Source organism: Hemicordylus capensis, chromosome 3 (genome assembly GCF_027244095.1).
Source record: "Hemicordylus capensis ecotype Gifberg chromosome 3, rHemCap1.1.pri, whole genome shotgun sequence".
NCBI classification, from domain to species: domain Eukaryota; kingdom Metazoa; phylum Chordata; class Lepidosauria; order Squamata; family Cordylidae; genus Hemicordylus; species Hemicordylus capensis.
In genome coordinates this window covers 114,080,292-114,103,203 of record NC_069659.1, presented here as the reverse complement: position 1 = coordinate 114,103,203, position 22,912 = coordinate 114,080,292, and the positions used below count along the sequence as shown (strand labels likewise).

General features: G+C 42.7%; 1 protein-coding gene across 11 annotated transcripts in view; it reads right to left on the bottom strand.

Moving 5' to 3' along the window:
- The window catches only part of ADGRG2 (adhesion G protein-coupled receptor G2), a 77,602-nt gene that overhangs the window by 51,786 nt on the left and 2,904 nt on the right, over window positions 1-22,912 (bottom strand). For 10 of the 11 annotated variants that reach the window (XM_053312987.1, XM_053312995.1, XM_053312994.1 and 7 more), the window contains exons 2-3: window positions 7,152-7,270; window positions 3,624-4,241 (exon numbers count right to left, since the gene is read on the bottom strand). In XM_053312987.1, the coding sequence (XP_053168962.1) occupies window positions 3,624-4,241; window positions 7,152-7,270 (737 nt within the window). Of the gene's footprint in view, window positions 1-3,623; window positions 4,242-7,151; window positions 7,271-19,460; window positions 19,484-22,912 lie in introns of those variants that run through there. The other variant, XM_053312990.1, reaches the window with a different exon arrangement.

Genomic DNA, 22,912 nt, shown 5'->3' with positions numbered 1-22,912 from the left:
TCAATTGATTGAAATGAGTATGTATTATATTCTAAGCATGCCAACTTGAAGCAAAACTGTATAATTCAAAGGTTATAGAGTACAAAAGCAAGGAGACAAAGAGGCACTTCAGGCCATAAAACCTTAAAGGGGGACAAAGCACATATGATCCTCAGGACATGCCAGTACCATATAGCCACCCAAAACTTTCTAGCTCTCTTGGAGAGCTATGTGGTGAAGCTTCTTAATAGTCTAAAAAGCTGCCTGGCACTGTGTGTATTGTGTAGTTTTATAGATATCCGTGGAAGCACACATGCCGCCAAAGCTATCCAAAAGGTATGGGCAGACCTTCTGCATTTTATTATTTATTATTACTACTACTACTACTACTACTACATTTTATATCCTGCTCTTCCTCCAAGGAGCCCAGAGCAGTGTACTACATAATTAGGTTTCTCCTCACAACATCCCTGTGAAGTAGGTTAGGCTGAGAGAGAAGTGACTGACACAGGGTCACCCAGCAAGTATCATGGCTGAATGGGGAATTGAACTCGGGTCTCCCTGGTCCTAGTCCAGCACTCTAACCACTATACCACGCTGGTTCTCTTTTAGCAGGGGACACAGCAGTTCACACGTTCCACAAACACTGGTTCTGCATGACTACTACTGGCTACTTCTTTGCTGCCCTTTCCTTTTAACTTGTAAATAAACAAACAGATTTTCACAGAGGCATCATCAGATTCCAGATTCTTTCTTCCAAAGAAAACTCACTCTGCTAAAGCTGCACTGAACTTTCCACCACTCAAGGAACTCAGATTAAATATTTGTGTCACTTATGGATTAGTGGCAAGAAACAGGAACTAGATGGAGCCAAAGCAGCAGGGAGAGCAGCAATCAAATGAGAGCATGAAAGAATCATCTAGTAATTCACAGCAAAATCAAACATTTAAAATGAGGTTGTGGACACATACCTCAAATAGGTGGTTTAGAGCCTGGGAAGAAGGAAACTAAAGCAGTTCTGACTTTTAAAAAATTTTGACCAAAAATATAGTCAAATCAAACCTCCCTGCAAAGTGTGCTGTGAATACTCAAATATATTTATACCTTTTCTAGTATAGAGGTTTGATTGTACATGTAGGGAGTAAACACTAAAATAAGATGAAGACTTTAGATAGCAACTCCAGTATCAAAAACAAGCAAACAAATAATGAGAAGAAAAAAGAGAAAGGTAAAATCATTCGAGCCCTTTCTTTTGATAGTTTACAAAGGTCCAGGTATGTGAATTGACAAGTGAGGTTTCTAGAGAGGCAGCATTTTCCCCATGCTTAGTCATCCATTTGAAATATATACAATGACCTCAATTTTTAAATCAAGGGGGGAAAGAGTGCTGAGCACTTCCAGTGTTACTTGTGTTTACTATCCAGCCACTTACACCGGATAGACACAGTGATGACAATGACGACGATTCCCACTTGTGCTTTCTTCTATTTGGCTATGCCAGGCACCATCAATTTTTATTATTTTATGTATGTATTTCTTTTAATCTATATATACTGCCCTTAAGTGGCTCAGGGAGGTTTACACTAAAATAAAAAATACATACCATTTAAAATCAAAACCATTTTAAAACATATTAATATTAACATTAAAACTAAATATTGTTGAAAACCAGGTTAAAAGGTGGGTCTTTAAGTCTCTCGAGGGCCTCCAAGGAAGATATTCCCCTCATATCCATGGGGAGTGTGTTCCACAACCTAGGGGTGACAACTGAGAAGGCCCAATCCCAGATCTACACCAGATGAACCAGTGGAGCACAAAGATGGACCCCTCCTGATGATCTCAATGAGCGGTGGGGATGTTGTAGAGAAAGGTGCTCTCTCAGATAACTCGGACCTAAGTCATTCAGGGCTTTAAAGGTAATAACCAGCACTTTGTACTTTGCCCAGAAACATATCAGCAGCCAGTGCAACTGTTCAAGAATAGGCATAATATGGTCTCTCTATGACACCAATCTGGCTTCAGCATTTTGGACTAACTGAATTTTCCAAACTACATGCAAAGGTACAGAGTGCATTGCAGCAGCCCAACCTGGAGGTTACCCACTGCTGAACCACTCTTTTCAAGTTATTCTCCTCAAGAAACAATAAGCGACCAGGTTGTGTAGGCCATTTTCATAAGGATCCTGTCCTCTCCATGACCTTACATCCATACTTCCTTCCCCTGCCTGCTTTCCAAAGCAATGTGCATCCTTCTGAACTTCTGCTCAAGAATCTGAAAATGCCTTGCAAAAAGGGGGCAATATGCATGCCTCACAATTAATAAGTCATGGTCAAAGCAGTACATGATTTGCTGAGCCTTTGCTTCACGTGCCATCTGTACCTGCCTCCCCAGAGGAACAGGACCTCCCCTCTGATACGCAGCACATGAAAAGACAGTGATACCGTCCTCATATCAAGCATGCCGAACAATTTAAGGGAGCCCAATTATCCACCCACTTCTCCTTGCTATGAAGATACTTAAAGAAAGACATCTTGGAGCCAACTTCAGTAGAGACAAGTGGTGGTGGTACGAGTAGTAACAGCAGGGGAAAGGAGATGCCCATAACCTTGGCCTCAATATATCTCCAATAACCTAACCTCGGATTATCTTGTCTTTTTATCTCAGTCAACATCATTTTCAAGGCAATGCCAGAATTCCTGATTGGCTAGCACTGTGCATGTGGAAGCTGGTGGTGTGGTACAGCTACTTAAAACAGCACAGCCACATTTGCACAATGCTACTTACCTTGGAAACAATGTATGTTTTGCTGCACAAGTGCAGGCACACCGTTTTACATAGTTGCACAACTGCACTGGTTGATCGGAAATGCCAGCTTTGGAAATGCAACTGGAAATGCAATTGGCTGATCAGAAATGCAACTGGCTAATCAGAAATGCCAGCTTTGCCTTATGGATCATATGGGCCATTGTCTCCAGAAAAATGTATTCCTAAGACATTCCTCCCCACAATATTTTATGGCATTTGGTATCGTTCCCAAAGTCCAAGTTTTTTAAAGCTATGTAAATACAACATTTTAAGAAATTTTAAGGTGCTTATCCTTCAGATTAAAAAGTGCTTATCCTTCAGATTAAAAAGTATTTTAATATGCAAGCAAAATGTTTGTTTACAAAATGCAAATATGACAATCTCTCTCACTCTCTTTATAGTATGCATGTACAATCAGAGGCACTCTTATCCCTGGATTTCCAGTCTAAGGTCCAGGGCCTCCGCAGCCCCTGGGGCTTCCCTGGTGGTGTGCTCGCCCAGCTGAGCATGATGATGCTTAATTTTCAGGGGAGGGGGGGCCTCCAAAGGCCTTTAGGTCCAGACTCCAAAATTACCTAGGTGTACCTCTGTGTACAATATCATAAAGAACTATGGCTAATGGGCCACTGACAGATGATGGAACAGATAACAAGCCTCTAGGATGAAAAGCTGAGAGTAGGAGTGGCCTCCCCAAATATATATATTGTGAACACTGTTTTAGAGCCTTTTGGAAGTGTGTTCATGGATTAATGTTTCTATCAAGATTAATGCTTTCTAATGTTTCTATCAACATTGATCTAAGGTAGTCTCAAGAGCAGAAACAAGGACACATTACTTACCACAAGGCAAAGAGCTGCTGTATTGTGCGGTCTTATTATAGACCCAGTAATTCTTTCTCCAGCGTATAATGCTACCATCATGGCAATCTTGAGTGTTATTCATCTCTGCTCTAGCCCACATTCTGAACATGTACAGTTCACCGACCATTCCTACTGGAGAAGATGAGGATGTGCCTGGCTTCTGGGAACAGCCAAGTAAAAGCTGCCCTTTCGCAATAAGCTTTCCAGTTTTAGATATATTTTCAGTTTTTTTCTCTTCGTTATTTATGTACAAACTCATTTCGTGATCTTTGCCTCTCCATTCTATGCATGCTTGATACCAGGTATTGTTATCCAGTTTTTCTGGCACAGTGATTTCTTTGCCAAATATCCAGACTGTCAATTTGTCATGCTCTCCTGTAAGTCCTAGTTCATAGTGGTCTGCTGACAGATTGCCACCAGGTTCTTCTGTCTTGTAGACAAATGCTGTCCAAGGATTTTTTGTATTGTATAGTTTAAGATAAATGCAAACTGTGAAGTTTTCAAGGGTAGGCACAATAGTTGTAGCTGACAAAGTCCAGACTTCATCACATGAAGTATTAAAAACAGCTCTGTATTGTCCAAAAAACCCATCCTGAGCTATATAAGAAGCAAACAAATGTTTTAATGATTTTTGCAAAAAATAAAATAAAGTAAATTGCTAGTTTCAGCAGCATTATTATGACATCCTATATCTGTCTTTGTATAATCTTGTAAATAAACGGGCTTTTAAATTCACATAATTCCTCAGAATCTACTATTCTGAGGCAAGATCCTTCTTATCTGAACATTCCCAATATACACATGTCAACTTCTAAGACAGGGTCAAGTCCATATGCTAGGGACTCTTGGTGGCATAGGCACTACAGCAGTGACATATTGTTCTCTGCTGCTGAGCAGTGAAAACTCCTAGACTATTGGAGGTTCTCTCCATATCAGTGTCAATCCTCAGGGGAAAAAATAGTTAATATTGTATGAGAAGGAGTTACAGCATGAAATCCTCTCATATTTTATTTTGTTTAGTTTTTATACCACCCATCCAAAAATGGCTCAGGGTGGTTCACAATGAAACACATCATAAAACAAAATAAAACCATTTAAAATATTAACACAAAACATTTTAAAACCATTAAAACCACTTAAATATTATTATTTAAATGTTATTAAAAGCCAAACTGAAGAGGTGTGTCTTTAGTCTGGGTTTTCTCATGTTACACCAGCAATGCAAAAGTGAGTAGCCCATGCTGCAGATGTAGTGTAATTTACATGACTTTGAAAAATTCAGACTGACACTTTTGATGTCAAATTGATGACCCTTAATCCATGCTTCTTCACCCACACATGCTAGGAAATTCTCTGGTGGTAAATTTTGCAAGAGCTATTGGATCACTATCCATATAGGCTATGATCAAAATAAAATATACAGAGAGGGTGAGGTGTCTGAACTCTCTCTTATTGTTTTGGGGTTTGTTTGGTTTTTTGCCTCAGCACTTGCAAAAATACAATTACCATTTAGTGGGAGAACTATTGCAGCAAAATACCAAACAAAAGTCTACTTATCCTCTCCATGGCACATATAACTTCTCTGGACTGTAGCCATAACTTGTATGGCTGTGTACACAGAAATAGATCCACGGAGAGGAGAGCTGGTCTTGTGGTAGCAAGCATGACTTGTCCCCATAGCTAAGCAGGGTCTGCCCTGGTTGCATCTGAATGGGAGACATGATGTGTGAGCACTGCAAGATATCCCCCTCAGGGGATGAAGCCACTCTGGGAAGAGCAGAAGGTTTCAAGTTCCCTCCCTGGCTTCTCCAAGATAGGGCTGAGAGAGATTCCTGCCTGCAACCTTGGAGAAGCCGCTGCCAGTCTGTGAAGACAATACTGAGCTAGATAGACCAATGGTCTGACTCAGTATATGGCAGTTTCCTATGTTCCTATGTTCCATGCTACTATCGTAAATGCTCAATACTTCCAGTCATTGTTTTATGCACATGCAAATATGACTAGTGTATCATAAACAAGTATGATGGTTTTCATATGTTTTTTAATGTACATACAAGTAGGAATTGTGGTAAGAATTTACTGTGTACTCTAAGAAAGGACAGTGAACATAACTAAAGGCAGTGGAAGCAGGTACAAGGACAGATATAATCTTGGACACTTGCCTCAGACATTCAGATAAAAACTTAATGTCTGAGGCAAGTGTCCAAGATTATATCTGTCCTTGTACCTGCTTCCACTGCCTTTAGTTATGTTCACTGTCCTTTCCCAAGTACTAGCACCTGTGCACAGTCCTAATATTCAGATATTAGAAAGGAGGTGACATATTTTAAATAGCAATCTATTGAAGCAAAGAAGAGGATTAGACAGATTAACTGACCTGAACTGCACGGGGAACCTCATTCAATATGATTTTGGTAGTTAGAACAATCTTGTAATTTAATACATTCTGATAATTTGCATTAAAGTAACTTTAACTCCACTTCATGTAAATACTTTTCTATATAACCTGGTACCTTCTATATCCTATAATCAACTATTATAGAGTATAGAAGGTAACAAATGATATAAAAAAGTATTTAAATGACTAAGATTTAGAGTTACTTTAATAATGTTTGTGAATTTCAAAGCCATTTCATATTCCATTCGATATATATGTAGTTTAATGATATCGATTTTAAAACCTTAATTTGATTTAATTTAACTTTGGTCCACTTCCCTTATTATTGAAGCCATGAATCTGTCTTAGTGCACTTGGGTTGGCTACTAGGGATGTGCACGAACCGGTCTGGAGGCCATTGTAGAGGCCTCCAAACCAGTTCGAATGTGGCGCCGTTCTAAGGTTCAATGCTGGGGGGGGGCTCTTTAAGTCTGGGAGAGGGTGCACTTACCCCACCCCCACCACTCTTCCCCCACTGGCACTCCATTTTTTTGAAAGTATATGGGGTGGCAGCATACCTCCCTGCCACCTTTCTCCCGTTCGCAACCGGAAGTAATGTCTGTGCGTGCGACTGCCCCACTGCCTGAGCGCCCAGTGCATGCACATCGTGCACATTGCACATGCTACATGTGTGTGTGCACTGGGCGCATGCACAGACGTTACTTCCGGCTGAGATCGGGAGAAGGGCGGCAGGAAGGTTCGCTGCCACCCCATATACTTTCCAAAAAATGGAGCGCCAGTGGGGGAAGAGTGGCGGGGGGGAAGAGCCACTCCCCGCCCGGCGTAAAACCGCAGCTCCGTGGTTCCATGCACACCACTATTGGCTACTATCCTTAATCAACCTATTTTATAGCATTGTGGTCAGCATGATCAAGATGAGTCTTTCTATGTATTCTGAAAAGTACTAAACAAATGATAAATATTAAATGTATTTTTAATCTTTGGTTTATATATTTACATCACAGTTACTGACTTCTGTGAAATTAATTCAGGTTACTTTTTAAAATGCATCTCACACTGACATACTAACAGGGACAGTGTTTAGATTAATGTGGCAAAGACAATCTTACCTTTGCCTGAAGCTGCCAGAAACAAATGAAGCAAAAGGAGAGAGAAAGAAATCTTGCATTTGAGTAAGCATCCCCATACCCTGTCAGCACAGCTGTTGTGTACTCCACACACCATCATCCTAGAATACACAAGAAAAATTATTCTAAAGCAGGATATTATTTTATTGCATTTTTACATTGTTTTTCTAAAAATGCATTTATACAAAGTGGTTCACAATGAAACATAAAACAATAAATCTAATTTTAAAAAGAACACACAACAAAAGGGCCAGCAGTAGAAATAAATACCCAAACCAGCCTAAAATATTTTCTCATTTAATTCAATTAAAAGTCAGTCGACTCAAAACAGATTGTTGTCAAGAGGCCCACTTAAAATTCACAAGTGTGGTAGTATAACAAATCATTTCATGTAAAGAATTCCATCAGTGCAGCAGCACCACTGAAAAGGCTCTGTCCCTGGTCCCTATGTTGGATCTGAAATCTCAATGGACCAGAGAGCAAACCGGAGAAATTAAAGGTCAGGGAAGTACATATGGGTGAAGATGGTCCTTGAGATAACCTTGGCCCTTTAAAGTTCTAAAAAGGTAAGAACTAGCGAGTTGAATTTCTGCCAGAAACACACTGACAACCAATGTAGTTGGCTCAGGACGGGTTAAATAATGTTCACAACGACTTGCACCTGTCAGTAATCTCACAGTTGCATTCTGTACCAGTTGAAGTTTCTGGACTGTTCGTTAAGGACCAACGAGGAGTGGATTAAAATAGTCAATCCTTAGTATAACTTAACCAGATAATGATCTGTCCATGACAAGGAAGTCAAATTAGGACCCCACCATTCACAGATCACCCCCCACCCCTACCCTCAGATGTTGAAGAAAAGAACAGCTCTCATGTGTGCCCTGCCAAATTGATAGGACCAGTTATTAACTGAAACAGGCCTGTGGCTCTCATGACAGCCATAAAGCCTGAGCTGCAATGTTCAGTGCAAAGAGAAAGCCTGGAAATACTATGAAATTGGCTAAATATTATTTATCCAACTGGTTAGAATCCGAGAAGGCCCAGGAAAATAAGTCACTCTCCAAAGATCAGTCAATTAAAACAATAACAACTCTTAACACAAAAATCCATTAAATTTGCTTATTAGTAAGTTGACTAAAAATCCATAATATCTAAATACAGTTAAATGCCATAGGAAGGATTTTCCCTTCACATCTCAGCCCAGCACCCTAGGGCTGCTTGGAATTTTAAGAACATAAGAACAGATCTGCTGGATCAGGTCCGAGGCCCATCTAGTCCAGCATCCTGTTTCACACAGTGGCCCACCAGATGCCTCTGGGAAGCCCACAGGCAAGAGGTATGTGCATGCCTTCTCTCCTGCTGTTGCTTCCCTGCCACTATTTAGAGGCATCTTGTCTCTGAGGCAGGAGGGGGCCTATAAAGTTTACAGATATTTAACGATAAAATTAAATATTTATAAACTTTAACTATAAAGTTAAAGACGCTTATAAAAGCTTCTTCAACATAGGTTCACAGTAGATCTTGGTTCACAAGGGAACCTCTGTGTGTGTGTGTGTGTGTGTGTGTGTGTGTGTGTTTGTGTGTGTGTATAGCCCAGTTCTGATCCTAGATCAAATATTCCAGTTAACTCTGCAGAACTTAGCTGGGATTGCCACTGTACACGGGTTTACATGATCACACCAATGTCAGTCAAACGCATTTAACAGAATTAACATAGTTGTGAGAATCCAGCCTTAGCCACACAAATGCACGTTTCCATTAACTTTTGCTCATTTAAGTGCTCCAGCTACTCTTCAGCCATAGTCTAGCAATTCAGTCCAAGACACTCATCTTTGTTAAATTTTATACATTGCAACTTAGAAGAAAAAACATAACATTGTAACATATTGTATATTCATTGGTAGTGTGATACAGTTGCTACAAAGATTATTAAGGAAGAATTGTATTATTTAGATGATGTTCTTATTCGAAGTTCTGTGTACACCAGGATTAGGGGTATACATGAACCCGGTCTGAGCAATGGTTCAGTGAAGCAGGGAGGGGAGCAGGAACTTTAAGAAAGAGGAGAGCAGGTCCTTCCATGCTGACCATGGAAATGGTGCCCACACATGCACAGATGCCATGTGCCTGCTGGCACCATGCAGGGCTACTTGGGCTGAGCACCACCCCAGCAGGAAGCTGAACCAGTTCAGACCTTATCCGAACTGGTTCAGCATCGAACCAGTGCTCAAACCACAGTTCGTGCACACCCCTAACTGGGGTGGGAGTCGGAATAACTTTCATCACCCAGACTAAGGGATAGGAAGCTATCTAGTCAATGTGCTATCATCCTGGCATTTCTGGCATGCATCAGACTAAGCCCAATGCTGAATAAACAATGTTAATTTGTGTGGTGGAAAGGTTTCCCCCTCCTTTGAGATGGCAATCACAACTTAAAGCAGATCACATTTCCACTTAAAAACCACAAGTATCGGATTTTTTAAAAAAATGGCACAGGCATTCCACACAGTTTTCCTTGAAGACAGAATAAGTCAAGTGAACACACTGCATATGCTGTAAAGAAAGGCCACAGATCTTGATCTCTAGGATGTCCTCTAAAAATGAAGATGGCACAAAGTTTAAACACCTCATTCTGTTTTGTCACTGTGTTCTAACTGGAGACATTTCTTCTAATAAATGTCTACATTTTTGTGATGCAGTTCTGTCATTAACCTTCTTTTCCATTGATTGTGTGTATGTGGTAATATATGAAGCTTACAGAATCCAAATCACTTCATTTTCTTCTTGTAAAACTTTAATTACATTGTTATGCCATATAGGTTTTTAAAAACTTACAAATGTGTACTTCCATTCACTTAGATCACCAGAACTTAAGTGCACTAGCTGCTCTTCAGTTTGAGTCTATAGCATTTTAGTGAAAGGCAGGCTTCCAAAGAACCATGCAATTACTTCCATGCACACAAGAGCTGCAGTTGTCTCTTTCTCAGATAAGGAAATATGCCCCATGCCATATGACAAGCCTCTTTGAAACTGAAGGGATTTTCAAAAGCAGCTCATGATAGGGATAGATTCAGAGGGGTTGCAGTTCAAAAGAAAAGGGAGAAAATCCCACTGGGAATAGCAGGATGCCAACCCTCAGGTTGTTGTTTTTAATCTAAGTATGACTATTGTCTATAGGTCCAACCTTCATCTTTCAAGAGACAAACCGCATTTAATACCCTCATGTTACATTTATGTCAAGGCTTGGTCTGACAGCGTGGCATCTTACTGAAGCTAAGCAGATCTAGATCTGGAACAACACCTGGATGGGTGACCATGTGGGAATCCCATGGGGAGAAAGGTGGGATATACATGCAATATAAATAAATAAAATTTTGTCCCTCATTTAAGAAAGACACGCTCTTCTATACAATTACCTCACAAGCTACCTGAGTGCAGGCATCAAGCAAAGAAGGTTCTAGAACTCCCTGGTGCACTTAATCAAGCTTGTCTGGTGGCTATGAAGGGATGGGCCTTCTCTGTTGCTGCCCTGAGATTCTGGAATGTGCTCCCTGCTGAAATAAGAACCTCCCCATCTGACAACTTTTAAGAAGTCCCTAAAGATTCATTTGTTCACCCAAGTTTTTTTCAACTTGACTGTGGTTATAAATTGATTTAAGGTTCTCAGATTTAATTTATTTTATGTTGTAAACCACCCAGAGATGGAAGTTTGGGGCAGTTTACAAATTTGTGAAACAAAATAAATAAATGTTGTATGTCCATATGCATATGTTTCCATGACAACCTGTTAAAGGTTTGGGATAGTGAACTGGACACTTTGCAGCTTGCCAGAGAAATGTGCAGTCTAGTCTCAGTTAGTTTAACCTAAACAAGAAATTATTAGATTTTTGACAAAGCTAGGGTTGTCCTCATCTCTCCTGGAGACACACCTATTCGCTTTGCAAGAGGGAGACAGTTTTTCCTGCCCTGGTGATACATACACTGACTCATCCCACTGTAGCAAGAAGCATTCCAAGTATGCTCTGCAGGAGGCTACCCCTCCCACCTGTGGCAGAACAGAGCCATCAGTTGCAGTAGAGCACAGCAAAGGCCTGAGCCCTCCCCCAGCAGCCATGGGCTCACTTCCATTCATATTACCGATGGGAGCATTAATGTAAAGTGCATGGTTATTTTTCCTTCAGAAATCTAATATGCCATCCCAGAAATGCACTTTGCCCCTTCCAGGCCCCTTCAATATTTTTTTGTTCCTGGTGCCACCTCTGAACAGAACTGGCATCTTTAAACAAGTATTGATGTTTGAACTATGTAACCATAGTTTGACTTTAAGTATCTCATGCCAATATTTGTTGCCAATAGAGCTACTTTAAATTTCATTTTTCAATGAAGCAGCACTGATCCAAATCAAAGGTTACCTTGGTGCTTTGGAGGGCCCCCTCCCCAATTTGAATCAGTGGCTTGGATGGCCATTCCAGCTAATTTTGGACCAAGTTGGAAGTGTCACTTTGAATTGGAACCTAGACCCACACTCTCCTCCCCTTTCGTAACAGGTATGCAGGAGTCAGAAGAGATCATTTATTTTGCTCCTAGTGGCAAAGGAGCAGCAGCTTTTTAAGAAGAATGGCAGAGATTTCCCTTCCCTTCCCTACTATCCTAGGAAAGCAGCAGGGTATCTTAGGAACTGTAATCTTTTCAGGAGCTGTGGCTATTACAATATATCATGAAAAGACAATTCTGAAAATACTCTGCACTTTCCCCATGATTTCAAGCTGGTGTGTGGAGTCGGAGGGAGGATATCTTTGCTGAAAATTCTTTCAGAAAGTGAAGCAGCTGAGAATGTTCTGCCATTACCAACAGGAGCAAAGTTAAGTAACAAGAATATAACTTCTCCCCTATTTTCTGCATGCCTGAATTGTACAGGGGTGGAATTCAGGTTGAATCAAAACAGGCTGAATCAAGGCTGAACTGTGTAGTGGCTCAACTCAGGTAGAAATGGTCTGAACCTGAGCAAATAACCCAGTTCAATTCAGCTCTGATTTGGCCATCAACATTTCTCATGGCCTTAGTGTCCTATAATTTAAAGGCAAAATGTGTGAGCTACATGAAATAGAACTTTTGGTTTTGGATAGTACTTAATTAGAAATGACAACATAGTTCCAGCATGGTCTCCAGATGTTCTCTTTCAGGGGTGGGAGTTCTTTACACTATTTGAGTACATATATCAGTGTGAACATAAATTTTCGTTCATAAAATAGAGAGCAGTATTAGAACAGCAATCACAGTTTACTCATAGCTTGTTCTGAAGTGTTCCCTATTCAAATCAAATGAAGACGTGGACAAAACCCACAAAGACTCATCCAACAATTGATATTGAACTACAATGATCTTCTCTGCCCATTTCCCCCATTATTTTCAGTTATTATTAGAATGCGACTCTCTTCCAGCAGCTACTTCCAGATCGGCGTACAAAAAAAGTGAGCTTCCTTTTAAAAAAAGGAGGGGGGGAGCTTGGCACAAGAGGTAGATGTAATGGCGAAGGTGCAAGTAACGGAAAGTCTTATGTCCCTGTGAAAACTGGCATTTGACCATATATTGATTGAATATAAGTAGCAGCGACTTTCTTTATAAAATGTCTTAATTTTTTTTGTTGATTTTTCCAAGAGGAACTAAAAAGGCAAGCAACATCTCACTGAAACCAAGAGCAATACATACTCGCACACAATAATGAAATAGCTCTCTTGAAGTCCCTACTGCAACACTGGCTTACCAGCAATAAACAAAATGAATCTATATATCAGATGTGAAATCAAAACAAGACATCTCTTTTGAAGCTTCAAGGCATTATATAGACACTTTCCTGTCCCTGACACACAGATAATAAAAATGAATAATCTCTTCATTTGCAATATACATCATGTTCTGTAGACAGGGGCTGGTTTAATCAATGGTGGGAAAACATGCACAGAAGAATGGGGTATCCTTTATCTGGATGTCAGCCACCGTCCTCAGCCATGGTTTACTCCCTACACTTTATATTCATGCTCTAGTTCAGCTAACACCTCTGTAGGAGAACAAAATATTTGTCTGACTTAATACATTAATTTTCATCCTCTCCTCCAAGGAGGCAGCAAAGAGTGGCATGCACCAGTCCAGGACAAAGACAGAACACACACTGCTTGCTCCTTGCTGCACGCAGCCTGATAGCACCAGTCTCTGATCCAGAGCATGAGGGCAGAGAAGAGGGGGTGAGGATGAGTCAGCACTGGGTTCACCCAGACTGCAGGGCCAGAGGAGGGGGATAAAGCACTTTGCTACTTGCCTCCATCTCTCTGATCCATGACATTTTAAAGGAAGTCTCAGTACCTCTTCTCCATCTTTGAGAGGGAGTGATTTTACTTATTCTCCTTTTCCTGTGCCGCCCCCTCAGAATTGCCTCCGGGGGCTAAGGGACCTTCTGGGTAGGATGGCCCCTTATACCTCCACTCTCATATTAGATTAATGTATTCATACATAACAGCTAACCACAGTTAAATCTGGCCAAGCTTGTATCTCCATTATGCCCAAACACGTGAAATCACAGTTACAGTGTGAATGTTTCCTACAGTTTATCTCTAAGATCCACCGCTGGCAACTGAGGTTTTGTGCCGAGGTAGGGATGTGTGAACCATCTCAACCTCGAGCTGGTTCACCATCGAATTGATCTGGCTAGAGGGCTCTCGTCATCACCCAGCCACGCAAATGCCTAGGGTGGATGTGCAGCAGCCTTCAAAATGGCCACTTTCACATCCGAAAGGGCCAGAACGGCCTGAAAATGGGCCGAAGTGGTCCTTCAGAGAGTGGGTGGAGGCCAGCAGGGGGAGGGGGAACTGCCAGAGACCCCCTCCCTGCAGATGCAGCAGTATCCCCCACCAGAGGCAGTGAGTTAGTTAAAAAAAATAAATCCTTTAGAACCCCCAAAATGACCCGAATTCGAGCTCAGTCAGGGGGGTGCTGTTCAAGGGGCAAAATAAAACATGCCCAGTTTGTTTTGAGTCTGATTTGAGCTGGCCAAACCAGTTTTGTGCATACCCCTACGCTGAGCAATTGCGTATGACCACTGACACAGCTGTAACCACCGTTTCACAGCAATTTTCAAACCCCAATCATGGGGTTTGGCATGTGCTGGTTCAGTTCATGTATGGTTTGAGCTCAAACCAAACTAGGAAAACCAGTTTTGTGCACACCCCACATCAAAGCATTGCATTCAACCTCTGACACAGCTATAACAGTGGTTTCATGCCGATTCTAAAACCCCAATCATAGAGGTGGTGCCCATGGACTCGGCTTTTAGCACTCTATGCTTTTAGCACTTCTTGTTGAAAGCCTCTCAGACAATCAGCCATGCCCCTCCTGTCAGCTATGCGGCTATGGAATTGCCAGGCCACAGGGATGCCACCAAGCCCCATCCCAGACTGCCCAGCCTGTCAAGCTGCGCAGTCAAGCCCCAATTCCCACACTCTCTCTTGCTCCCCGCCACCCACACCTGGCAAGTGGAAGGGTGAGGGCATAGGATGACAGGATGGGCACAAAAGCAAATGCCTGAGGGTGAGTCTGAAGCTCATTACTTTGAAAAAAATACAAGGGAAAGTATTTGTAGTATTTTACTCAATGAGATATTTCTTTAAATTTCAGAATTCATTGTGTGGTCAACTGTTACTCACACAGTACCTATAGAAAAAATATTAGTGCTCTAACTGTTATACTTTTCTTTTAAAAGTACTTTAAACTTAGCTGAAAAGTGCAATCCTGGAAAGAAACTGAAAATGCACCCCCACTGGCTGATGTGATTATGACATCACTCTCCTGTTTTGCTCTGGGGCAGAGATAAGATACTTCCGCTTATTCTGCAGGATTTTCTCGGTTTTCTTCTTTGCTGCCAACTAACAGGCCCTAAAATAATTAGGATGAGAAACTACATGGTGGGGGGGGATTCATCCTACTTTGCTAACAACTAATGAGGAGACTACAGCTCTGATTTGGGGTGTGGGAACTGAGGAACTCTCTCTTTCTCTGATACTGCAGGCCTTTGGTGTATGAGGCAGCTGCAGCTCTGATTTGGGGGGATACTGGGCGAAAGGGGGTTGAGCAACTTTTTCTCTACCACCATCTCTAGTGATCCTGGGAATGGGGTTGGAGTGTGTTGGGGGAAACAAAGGCAAGCTAAAGACAGCATCTTCGCACAGGGGCGTAACTATAATTGGGAGACAATTGTCTTGGGGCTTGCTGCCTCCAGGGCCCCCCCAGAGAGATGTCACATGTCTCTCCATTGTCCACCCAGCCCCAAGGCCCCTCAGCCAGTCCCCCTTGCCCTGTTTGCCACTCTCTCCTGCTTTTCCTGGCCAGCAATCTAAGCAGCCTGCAAGTTACTAGAGCTCCTTCTCTCTCTGCCTCTCAGTTGACCGGCTGGTGGGCGGGGCTTCCAGAGAGGCCTATGCATTGGCCTCACTGAAGCATGAAGCTCTCCAGGCAGCAAGTAGTCATGTGCCATTTGCAGCCCAGCCGGCAAAGGGGAAGGGGATGGCAGGGAGTTCTCCTGCCGTCCTCTTGTAACGGGGGGATATTTGGCAAGAAGGGGGCGGCAGGGGACCTTTGGAGAGTTGCAGGGGGCGGCCGCCAGCCAAGCGGGGCTTAGCTTGAAGGGGTCGGCAGGGACTGGGAGTGATCCTGCCGCCCAATTACGTGTACACATGGAGGAGCCGCGCCGAGCGGAGATTGAAGCGGGCGGCACCCTGCCGCCCGATTACTTCAAAAAATACAGTGACTTTGAAGGAAGGGGTGAGTAAAGCCCCCCTGCTTTAATTGGAACCCCCCACCCCAGTGCCGGACCGGTTCCGTGCACACCCCTAGCAGCAAGCAAGCAAGGAAGGAAGGCGGCAGGCAGAGTGGCCAGCGCTGGCTGCCCTTACCCAGTTCTCTGCAGACCCTCTCCCAGCCCAGCCTTTGCAAGTAATGGAGGTAGAATGTGAACACCTTTTTGTGATTAACCCCCTCCCCCATATATAGGGATTTGCTTGCCGTACGGCTTTGATGGGGGGGGAAGAGAGACTGGGAAGTCTCTGAATATTTAATTTGAAACAGATTGGAAAATTTGCTGACTTAAAAAAAAACCTTATCTAAAAAGTCTTATAAGTGGCTTGTTTCATGGCAGAAAATTACAAAAACTTCTGGAACAATCAATATTATATTTATATTTATTTATGTATTCATTCATTCATAAATGCACTTATGTTCAACTTGTTTTGCAACCTAGAAGGTCTGAGTAAGAACTGTGAAGCATGTGTTGTGCTTTTATTTTTTCTTGAGAAATGCCAAGCTGGTTGGACATGTCCAAAAACCCCACTCACACTATTTATACTGTATGTCATCAGTCAGTATGATTCTGTAATGATATGAAATGTTAAGGAGGCCCTGCACATGCTGATTTGCCCCCCAGCCCCACACCCCACTAGGGATGACCCTACTTCTGAGTGTGGTTTTTATCTCAGTACAGTGAGAGACCACAACCAGCCATACTTCCACATTGGGGAGCAGGGAGAATGACTTTTAGGACAGACTAGGGCATAACTTCAGGAGCTCCTTGAGCCCAGGCATGTCTCATCTTTCTTAAAGTTTTACCAAGACGCAGATTCCTCATTCTCCCCCACCCGTTTTTTCTCCTGAGGAATGGTGCTAATTCTTGCTTTTTGCTCTATTTCTCCCCACCTATCTTCCTTGCTTCAGTGGGACTTACTGGTCTCCTATAGGGAGAAAAATATGCTAGGAGCACAAATGAGTTTAGTTTGCTTTACATCCCTGAGCATGTGCAATCCTATATGCACTTACCAGGGAAGGATCTCAGACAGTTGAATGCAATGGAGTTTATTTTTAAGTAGACATGCTTAAAAATAAATGCAAGACATGCAAGTAGACATACTTTCCTTGCTAGTAAGTCCTTTGGGTTTCAATGAAGTGTACTTCCAGCCTGAAGCTGCAATTCTCCACACACTTACCTGGGACTTTTACACACAGCAGGCTTTAATGCAAGTTTACTGGGAGGCTTTACTGAGAAACTGAAGTTGTCCCAAAGAACCAATGCAAAATAGTGGATTTTATTTTTTTACTCTGGATATAAATCAGGCTACACTCTAATGAGCAGTGAAAAACCTGAATTGCATGTGAACTGCTCCCCAATAACTTGCAGGGACTTCAGGGTCAATCTGGCCAACATGTGAATGCAGCACCTCCATTCCAGAGGAGGTGTGTGTTAAAGGGCTTTAAAAGCCCCATATGGAAAACCTCCTGGAATCAAACTTTACTGATTTTGTTCGGAATTCTGAGAAAACATACATAGGCTCACATTGCATTGTTGAAAGTCTCCTTTGCTAATCTGCAGTGAGGAGCCCATTTTAATAATTAGTGTTTCTAGTGTGTTCTAGGCATTAAAAGTAGCACAAATATATAGTATTCAATGCATATCACTATATATTGTGAAGTGTGCATGCGTGTATTCAGTGAAATGTATTTCCAGGCAGCGTACTTATTTTGAAATATTAGACTTAAATCCTTGGGGGCCTGGGGTGTGCGGAGGCCCTGGACTTTGAGGGGGGGGGGGCATTTTAAAATCTCATCTCTGGGCCCACTCCAACCTTGCTATGCCCCTGTAAATAGGGTGTTTACTTAGTTAAACTGAAAGACCAAGGAAGCTGTATTTCCCGAGTCTCTCCCATGTTCCTAAAGGGAAAATATCCTGAGCTGAGAGGACCAAGAAGGTGAAGATAGAAGCAGAGCAGGAGGGGGCTGGCTAACAAGTGTGTGGAGAGTAGAGCGCCCTTTACTTTTGGGGGGTGTCCTGATCTTATGGTACTTCAGCTCTAGTAACATGAGGTAGATCTGTGGCATCACTTAAATTAAGGTAGGGATAAAAGCACCCCTACCACCCCTGCCAAGAAAGATTCCATCTGCCCATCTGATGTCTGACCCATATCTCTTTTGAGCCCCAAGTGAAGTGTCATAACGTTAGGATTACACTCCACTACCACCTAATGGCGTAGCGGGGAAATGAATTGCCTAGTGAGCAAGAGGTTACTGGTTCCAATCCCCTCTGGCACCTATATTGGGCAGCAGCAATATAGTAAGGTGCTGAAAGGTACAGGTGAAACTCGGAAAATTAGAATATCGTGCACAAGTCCATTAATTTCAGTAATGCAAATTAAAAGGTGAAACTGATATATGAGACAGACGCATTACATGCAAAGCGAGATAAGTCAAGCCTTAATTTGTTATAATTGTCATGATCATGGCGTACAGCTCGTGAAAACCCCAAATCCACAATCCCAGAAAATTAGAATATTACATGGAACCAAGAAGACAAGGATTGTAGAATAGAACAATATCGGACCTCCGAAAAGTATACAGTGTACTGTGCTTGATTGGCCAGCAAACTCGCCTGACATGACCCCATAGAGAATCTATGGGGCATTGCCAAGAGAAGGATGAGAGACATGAGACCAAACAATGCGGAAGAGCTACATTGCCGCTAATGAAGCATCCTGGTCTTCCATAACACCTCATCAGTGCCACAGGCTGATAGCATCCATGCCACGCCGCACTGAGGCAGTAATTGCTGCAAAAGGGGCCCAAACCAAGTACTGAATACATATGCATGCTTATACTTTTCAGAGGTCCGATATTGTTCTATTCTACAATCCTTGTCTTCTTGGTTCCATGTAATATTCTAATTTTCTGGGATTGTGGATTTGGGGTTTTCATGAGCTGTACGCCATGATCATCACAATTATAACAAATTAAGGCTTGACTTATCTCGCTTTGCATGTAATGCGTCTGTCTCATATATCAGTTTCACCTTTTAATTTGCATTACTGAAATTAATGGACTTTTGCACGATATTCTAATTTTCCGAGTTTCACCTGTATCATCTCACACTGTGCGGGAGGAGGCAATGGTAAACCCCTCCTGTATTCTACCAAAGAAAACCACATGGCTCTGTGGTCACCAGGAGTTGACACCAACTCGACAGCACAACTTTACCTTTACACACACACACGGAATTTGTTGTCACGTGGAGTCCAAGAACAGGTGCCAACACAAATGCAAAGTGCCTTTTTCCTTCTACCACCATTAACTGCAGATTGTGTTTCTTGCCTTACTGTTAATTGCAGCATGCCATGCCCCCATACACCCAGGATTAAAGAGCAGGAATTCCAAAGCAGATGTTATTTATCTTGGCAGGGGTGGTGGGGGTGCTTTTATCCCTACCTTAATTTAAGTGATGCCACAGATCTGCCTCATATTTCTGGAACTGAAGTACCATAAGATGAGGGTCCCTCCTACCAAACAAGTAAAAAGCATTTTACTCTCCCCAAACTTTGTCCATCCCCCTCCTGCTGTGTTCCTATCTTCATCTTCTTGGCCCTACCAGCTCAGGATGTTTTCCCTTTTGGAACATTGGAGAGATTCAGGAAACAGCTTCCATGCTTTCTTTCTATTCCCCCACACTCCAGCCCCACTCCCAGAATCACTAGAGACAGTGCTGGAGGAGGAGTTCCTCAGCTTTCAGGAGTTCAGAACAGGAAAGTGATGTCATAATTGTATCAACCAATGAGGTGCATTTTCAGTCTCCGCTGGTGCTAGGCTAACTTTAAAGTATATTTTCTTGAAAACTATAGAATTTAATAATTTTTTATTCAATACCTACTAATTATGTGACTGAATGTAATTACAGGACCAATATAGAAATCGGAGAGTTAGGAAAATACCCCATTGCTCAAGAAGTAAACCTACTCTCACCTTCCAGTGTTCTAACCAATGAGTGCAAAGACATGAAGCAACAGGGCATTTGACATTTTTAGATAACCTTTAAAATACACCACACTTATGAACAATAGAAGTATCACATTAATTCTAATAACTGGCCATCGCAGTAATAACATGTGAACTGATCATGTTCTTGTGCCATTTTATTTTTCTGAGTTTGCAGCTCTGCCCTAACCCATCCTGCTTCCCCACCCTTGATTGTTCACTGAATCACCACACAGCTTAAGAATTATGGGAGTGCCCAAGAGCAAAATAACAATCTCGCCCCCTTCCCATACAACAGCAAGACTCAGCACGTGCAGAGAGAACAAGAAAATCTGCATTAGATAGGAAGGGAATGGGAAAGAACAAGTTACTTAAGATAACTATAGTACTGTAAGTAATGAAATCCAAATGGTATAAAAGACATTAAAGTCAGTATGAAATACACATGCGTTTACAAGAATGTGGTGTAAAATGATAGTTGCTTGGTGAAATCAGACGTAAGCTAGTAAATGAGCAAGATATAATTCGGCACATTTTGAACTCAATGCAATTGATTTAAATAGGAGATTTAACATGTTCTTAAGTCCTCTTTTTGAAATCAATAGAACTTTAAAATGTTTAATTTTGTCTCCATCATGCCCTGAGTTTTTGGTATAAATGCATTCCTCTCAAAAAGCAGTATAAAAGGCTAAGCTGCTAACATGCTCCCTGAAAGATGCACATCACCAGCAGTCTTATTTAGGATCCAGCTGTTTATCCATTTACTGAAGTAAACAATCACAAAAGGCACTTGGAGGGAACAGATGGAGAAGGAATAGTGTTTGCCTGCTGTTTTAAATATTGCAATATCATCCTGATGGAGTCTTTCCACTGGCAACTTCTTTCTTTGGGACTCAATATTTATGGTAAAGCAAATCCCATAAAGAATCTGATTCCAAGTGAGCATGCTCAGATTGCAATTGTAAACGTTTACCTCCTTCCCCATTAACAAGTAAGCCCCACTAACTCCATGGGACTTACTTTCAAGTAAACATGCTTGAGGCTGTACAGACTATACTTCAATAAGGTGCCACATCATTCTCATTTTTAAAAAAATTGTGAGCCCTTTTGGATCATATATATAATTTTCAAAGGTGTACCCGTGGGTAATCCCGTTCGTGGCAGCTCTTGCAAGAGTTCGCAAGCAGAAGCACAGTGGTGATTGGGCAATGGAGATTCCATATGCAGATAGGGAGGAGGAGCCTATGATGGAGGTCGTGAGGGAGGAAAGAGCCCCTTCAGGAGAAGGAGGCTGCCATTGTGTGAAACAAGATGAACAAGATATGTTAACTCAGGGAGGGAGGGAGGGAGGGAGGAAAAAAGAGGGGAAGAGCAAGTGGAGGAAAGAGAAAGAGAGAGAAAGAAGGGAGAGGAAGAGAGAAAGAAGGACGGGTAAGGGACGGGCCTGAGCCTGTCAGCAGCCTGAGGGGAACAAGCGACTAGAGATGTGCACGAATAATTATCGGTGCTGGTGGGAGTAGGGCTTTAAGGGCGGGGGAGAGTGTACTCACCCCCCCACGCCGCGTTTCCCCCGCCGGCGCTCTCTGAATTTTAAGCCCCTCGGGGCGGCAGCGTTCCTCCCTGCTATCCCGTTCCCCCTGTCGGCCGGAAGTGGCTGGAAGTCCCGAGCGTGCGTGCACCCGTCGTGTGCGCGCGCGCTCAGGACTTCCGGCCACTTCCGGCCGACGGGGGGAACGGGGCGGCAGGGAGGAACGCTGCCGCCCCGAGGGGCTTAAAATTCGGAGAGCGCCGGCAGGGGAAACGCGGCGGGGGGGTGAGTACACTCTCCCCCACCCTTAAAGCCCTACCCCCGCCGGCGCCGAATCGCCGAATCCACCCCCACACCCAAAACATTTTGGCGGCCTTTTCAATGGCCGCCGAAACGTTTCGGGCACAAGCCTACAAGCGACTATGGCGGTGCCTATTGGCAGCAAGGAAGGGCCCAGTCAACCACTGCTGCTGTCTGGGGCTACCAAGGTCATTGGCAGAGGGAGGCAGGCAGGCAGGCAAGGCGATGGGCTCGGGCCTGTCAGTGGCCTGAGGGGAACGAGTGGCAGCGAGGAAGGGCCCAGTCGACTGCAGCTGCAGGAGCAGGAGCACAGCTCAGGGGGTGGTGGGGAGGTCTCTGGGGATGGGGACTGCAGCTTGGCCAATAAGTGCCAGCAATGCTGTAGCTAAGAGGGGTGAGGGGGATGGAGGAGGAGGAGCAGGAGTGCAGCTCAGGTGAGGGTGGAGAGATCTCTGAGGTGAAGGGGGCTGTGGCAGGGGGTGAGAGGAGCAATCAATTACTAGCGCACAGATGGTCTATGCAGGTTAAGCTAGTATTATTTAATGTTTCTATGTGAACCACTTTGAGAACTTTATTTGAGAAGCAGTGTATAAATATTCATTGTAGTAGTAGTTATTCCCCACCTTGTGTTTCATTAACCCCATGTGGCACATACTGTGTAAACTAGAAAGGGAATATCACTAAAAATACAAAAACAAAAAAACTTCCCTGTGGGAAAGAATAAGTTTTCTTTATCTTTCATGTATAAGCATTTCATACACTATGTACTGCAATAAATTTTGGTACAGCCAAAATTAAGCATTTCTATATTCCACTGATTTCAGTGGTAAAATGAATGAAGCATTTTCATTCATTCTCCCCTACTGAATTTAATGGGACTTTAAAGTGCTAAATAAAACAAATAATTTATTAGGGGGGGAAACATGGGTGCAATCCATTCAATTAGCACTTTAACAGCACCCCATGTTATTTTTCCTAATACATAATTTGTTTTTCTTTCATAAAGAATTCATAAAAAATTAATGTTGTATACAGGGATGCAGACAGAAAAAAACCTTAAATTTGGTGGCATGCGGGCATG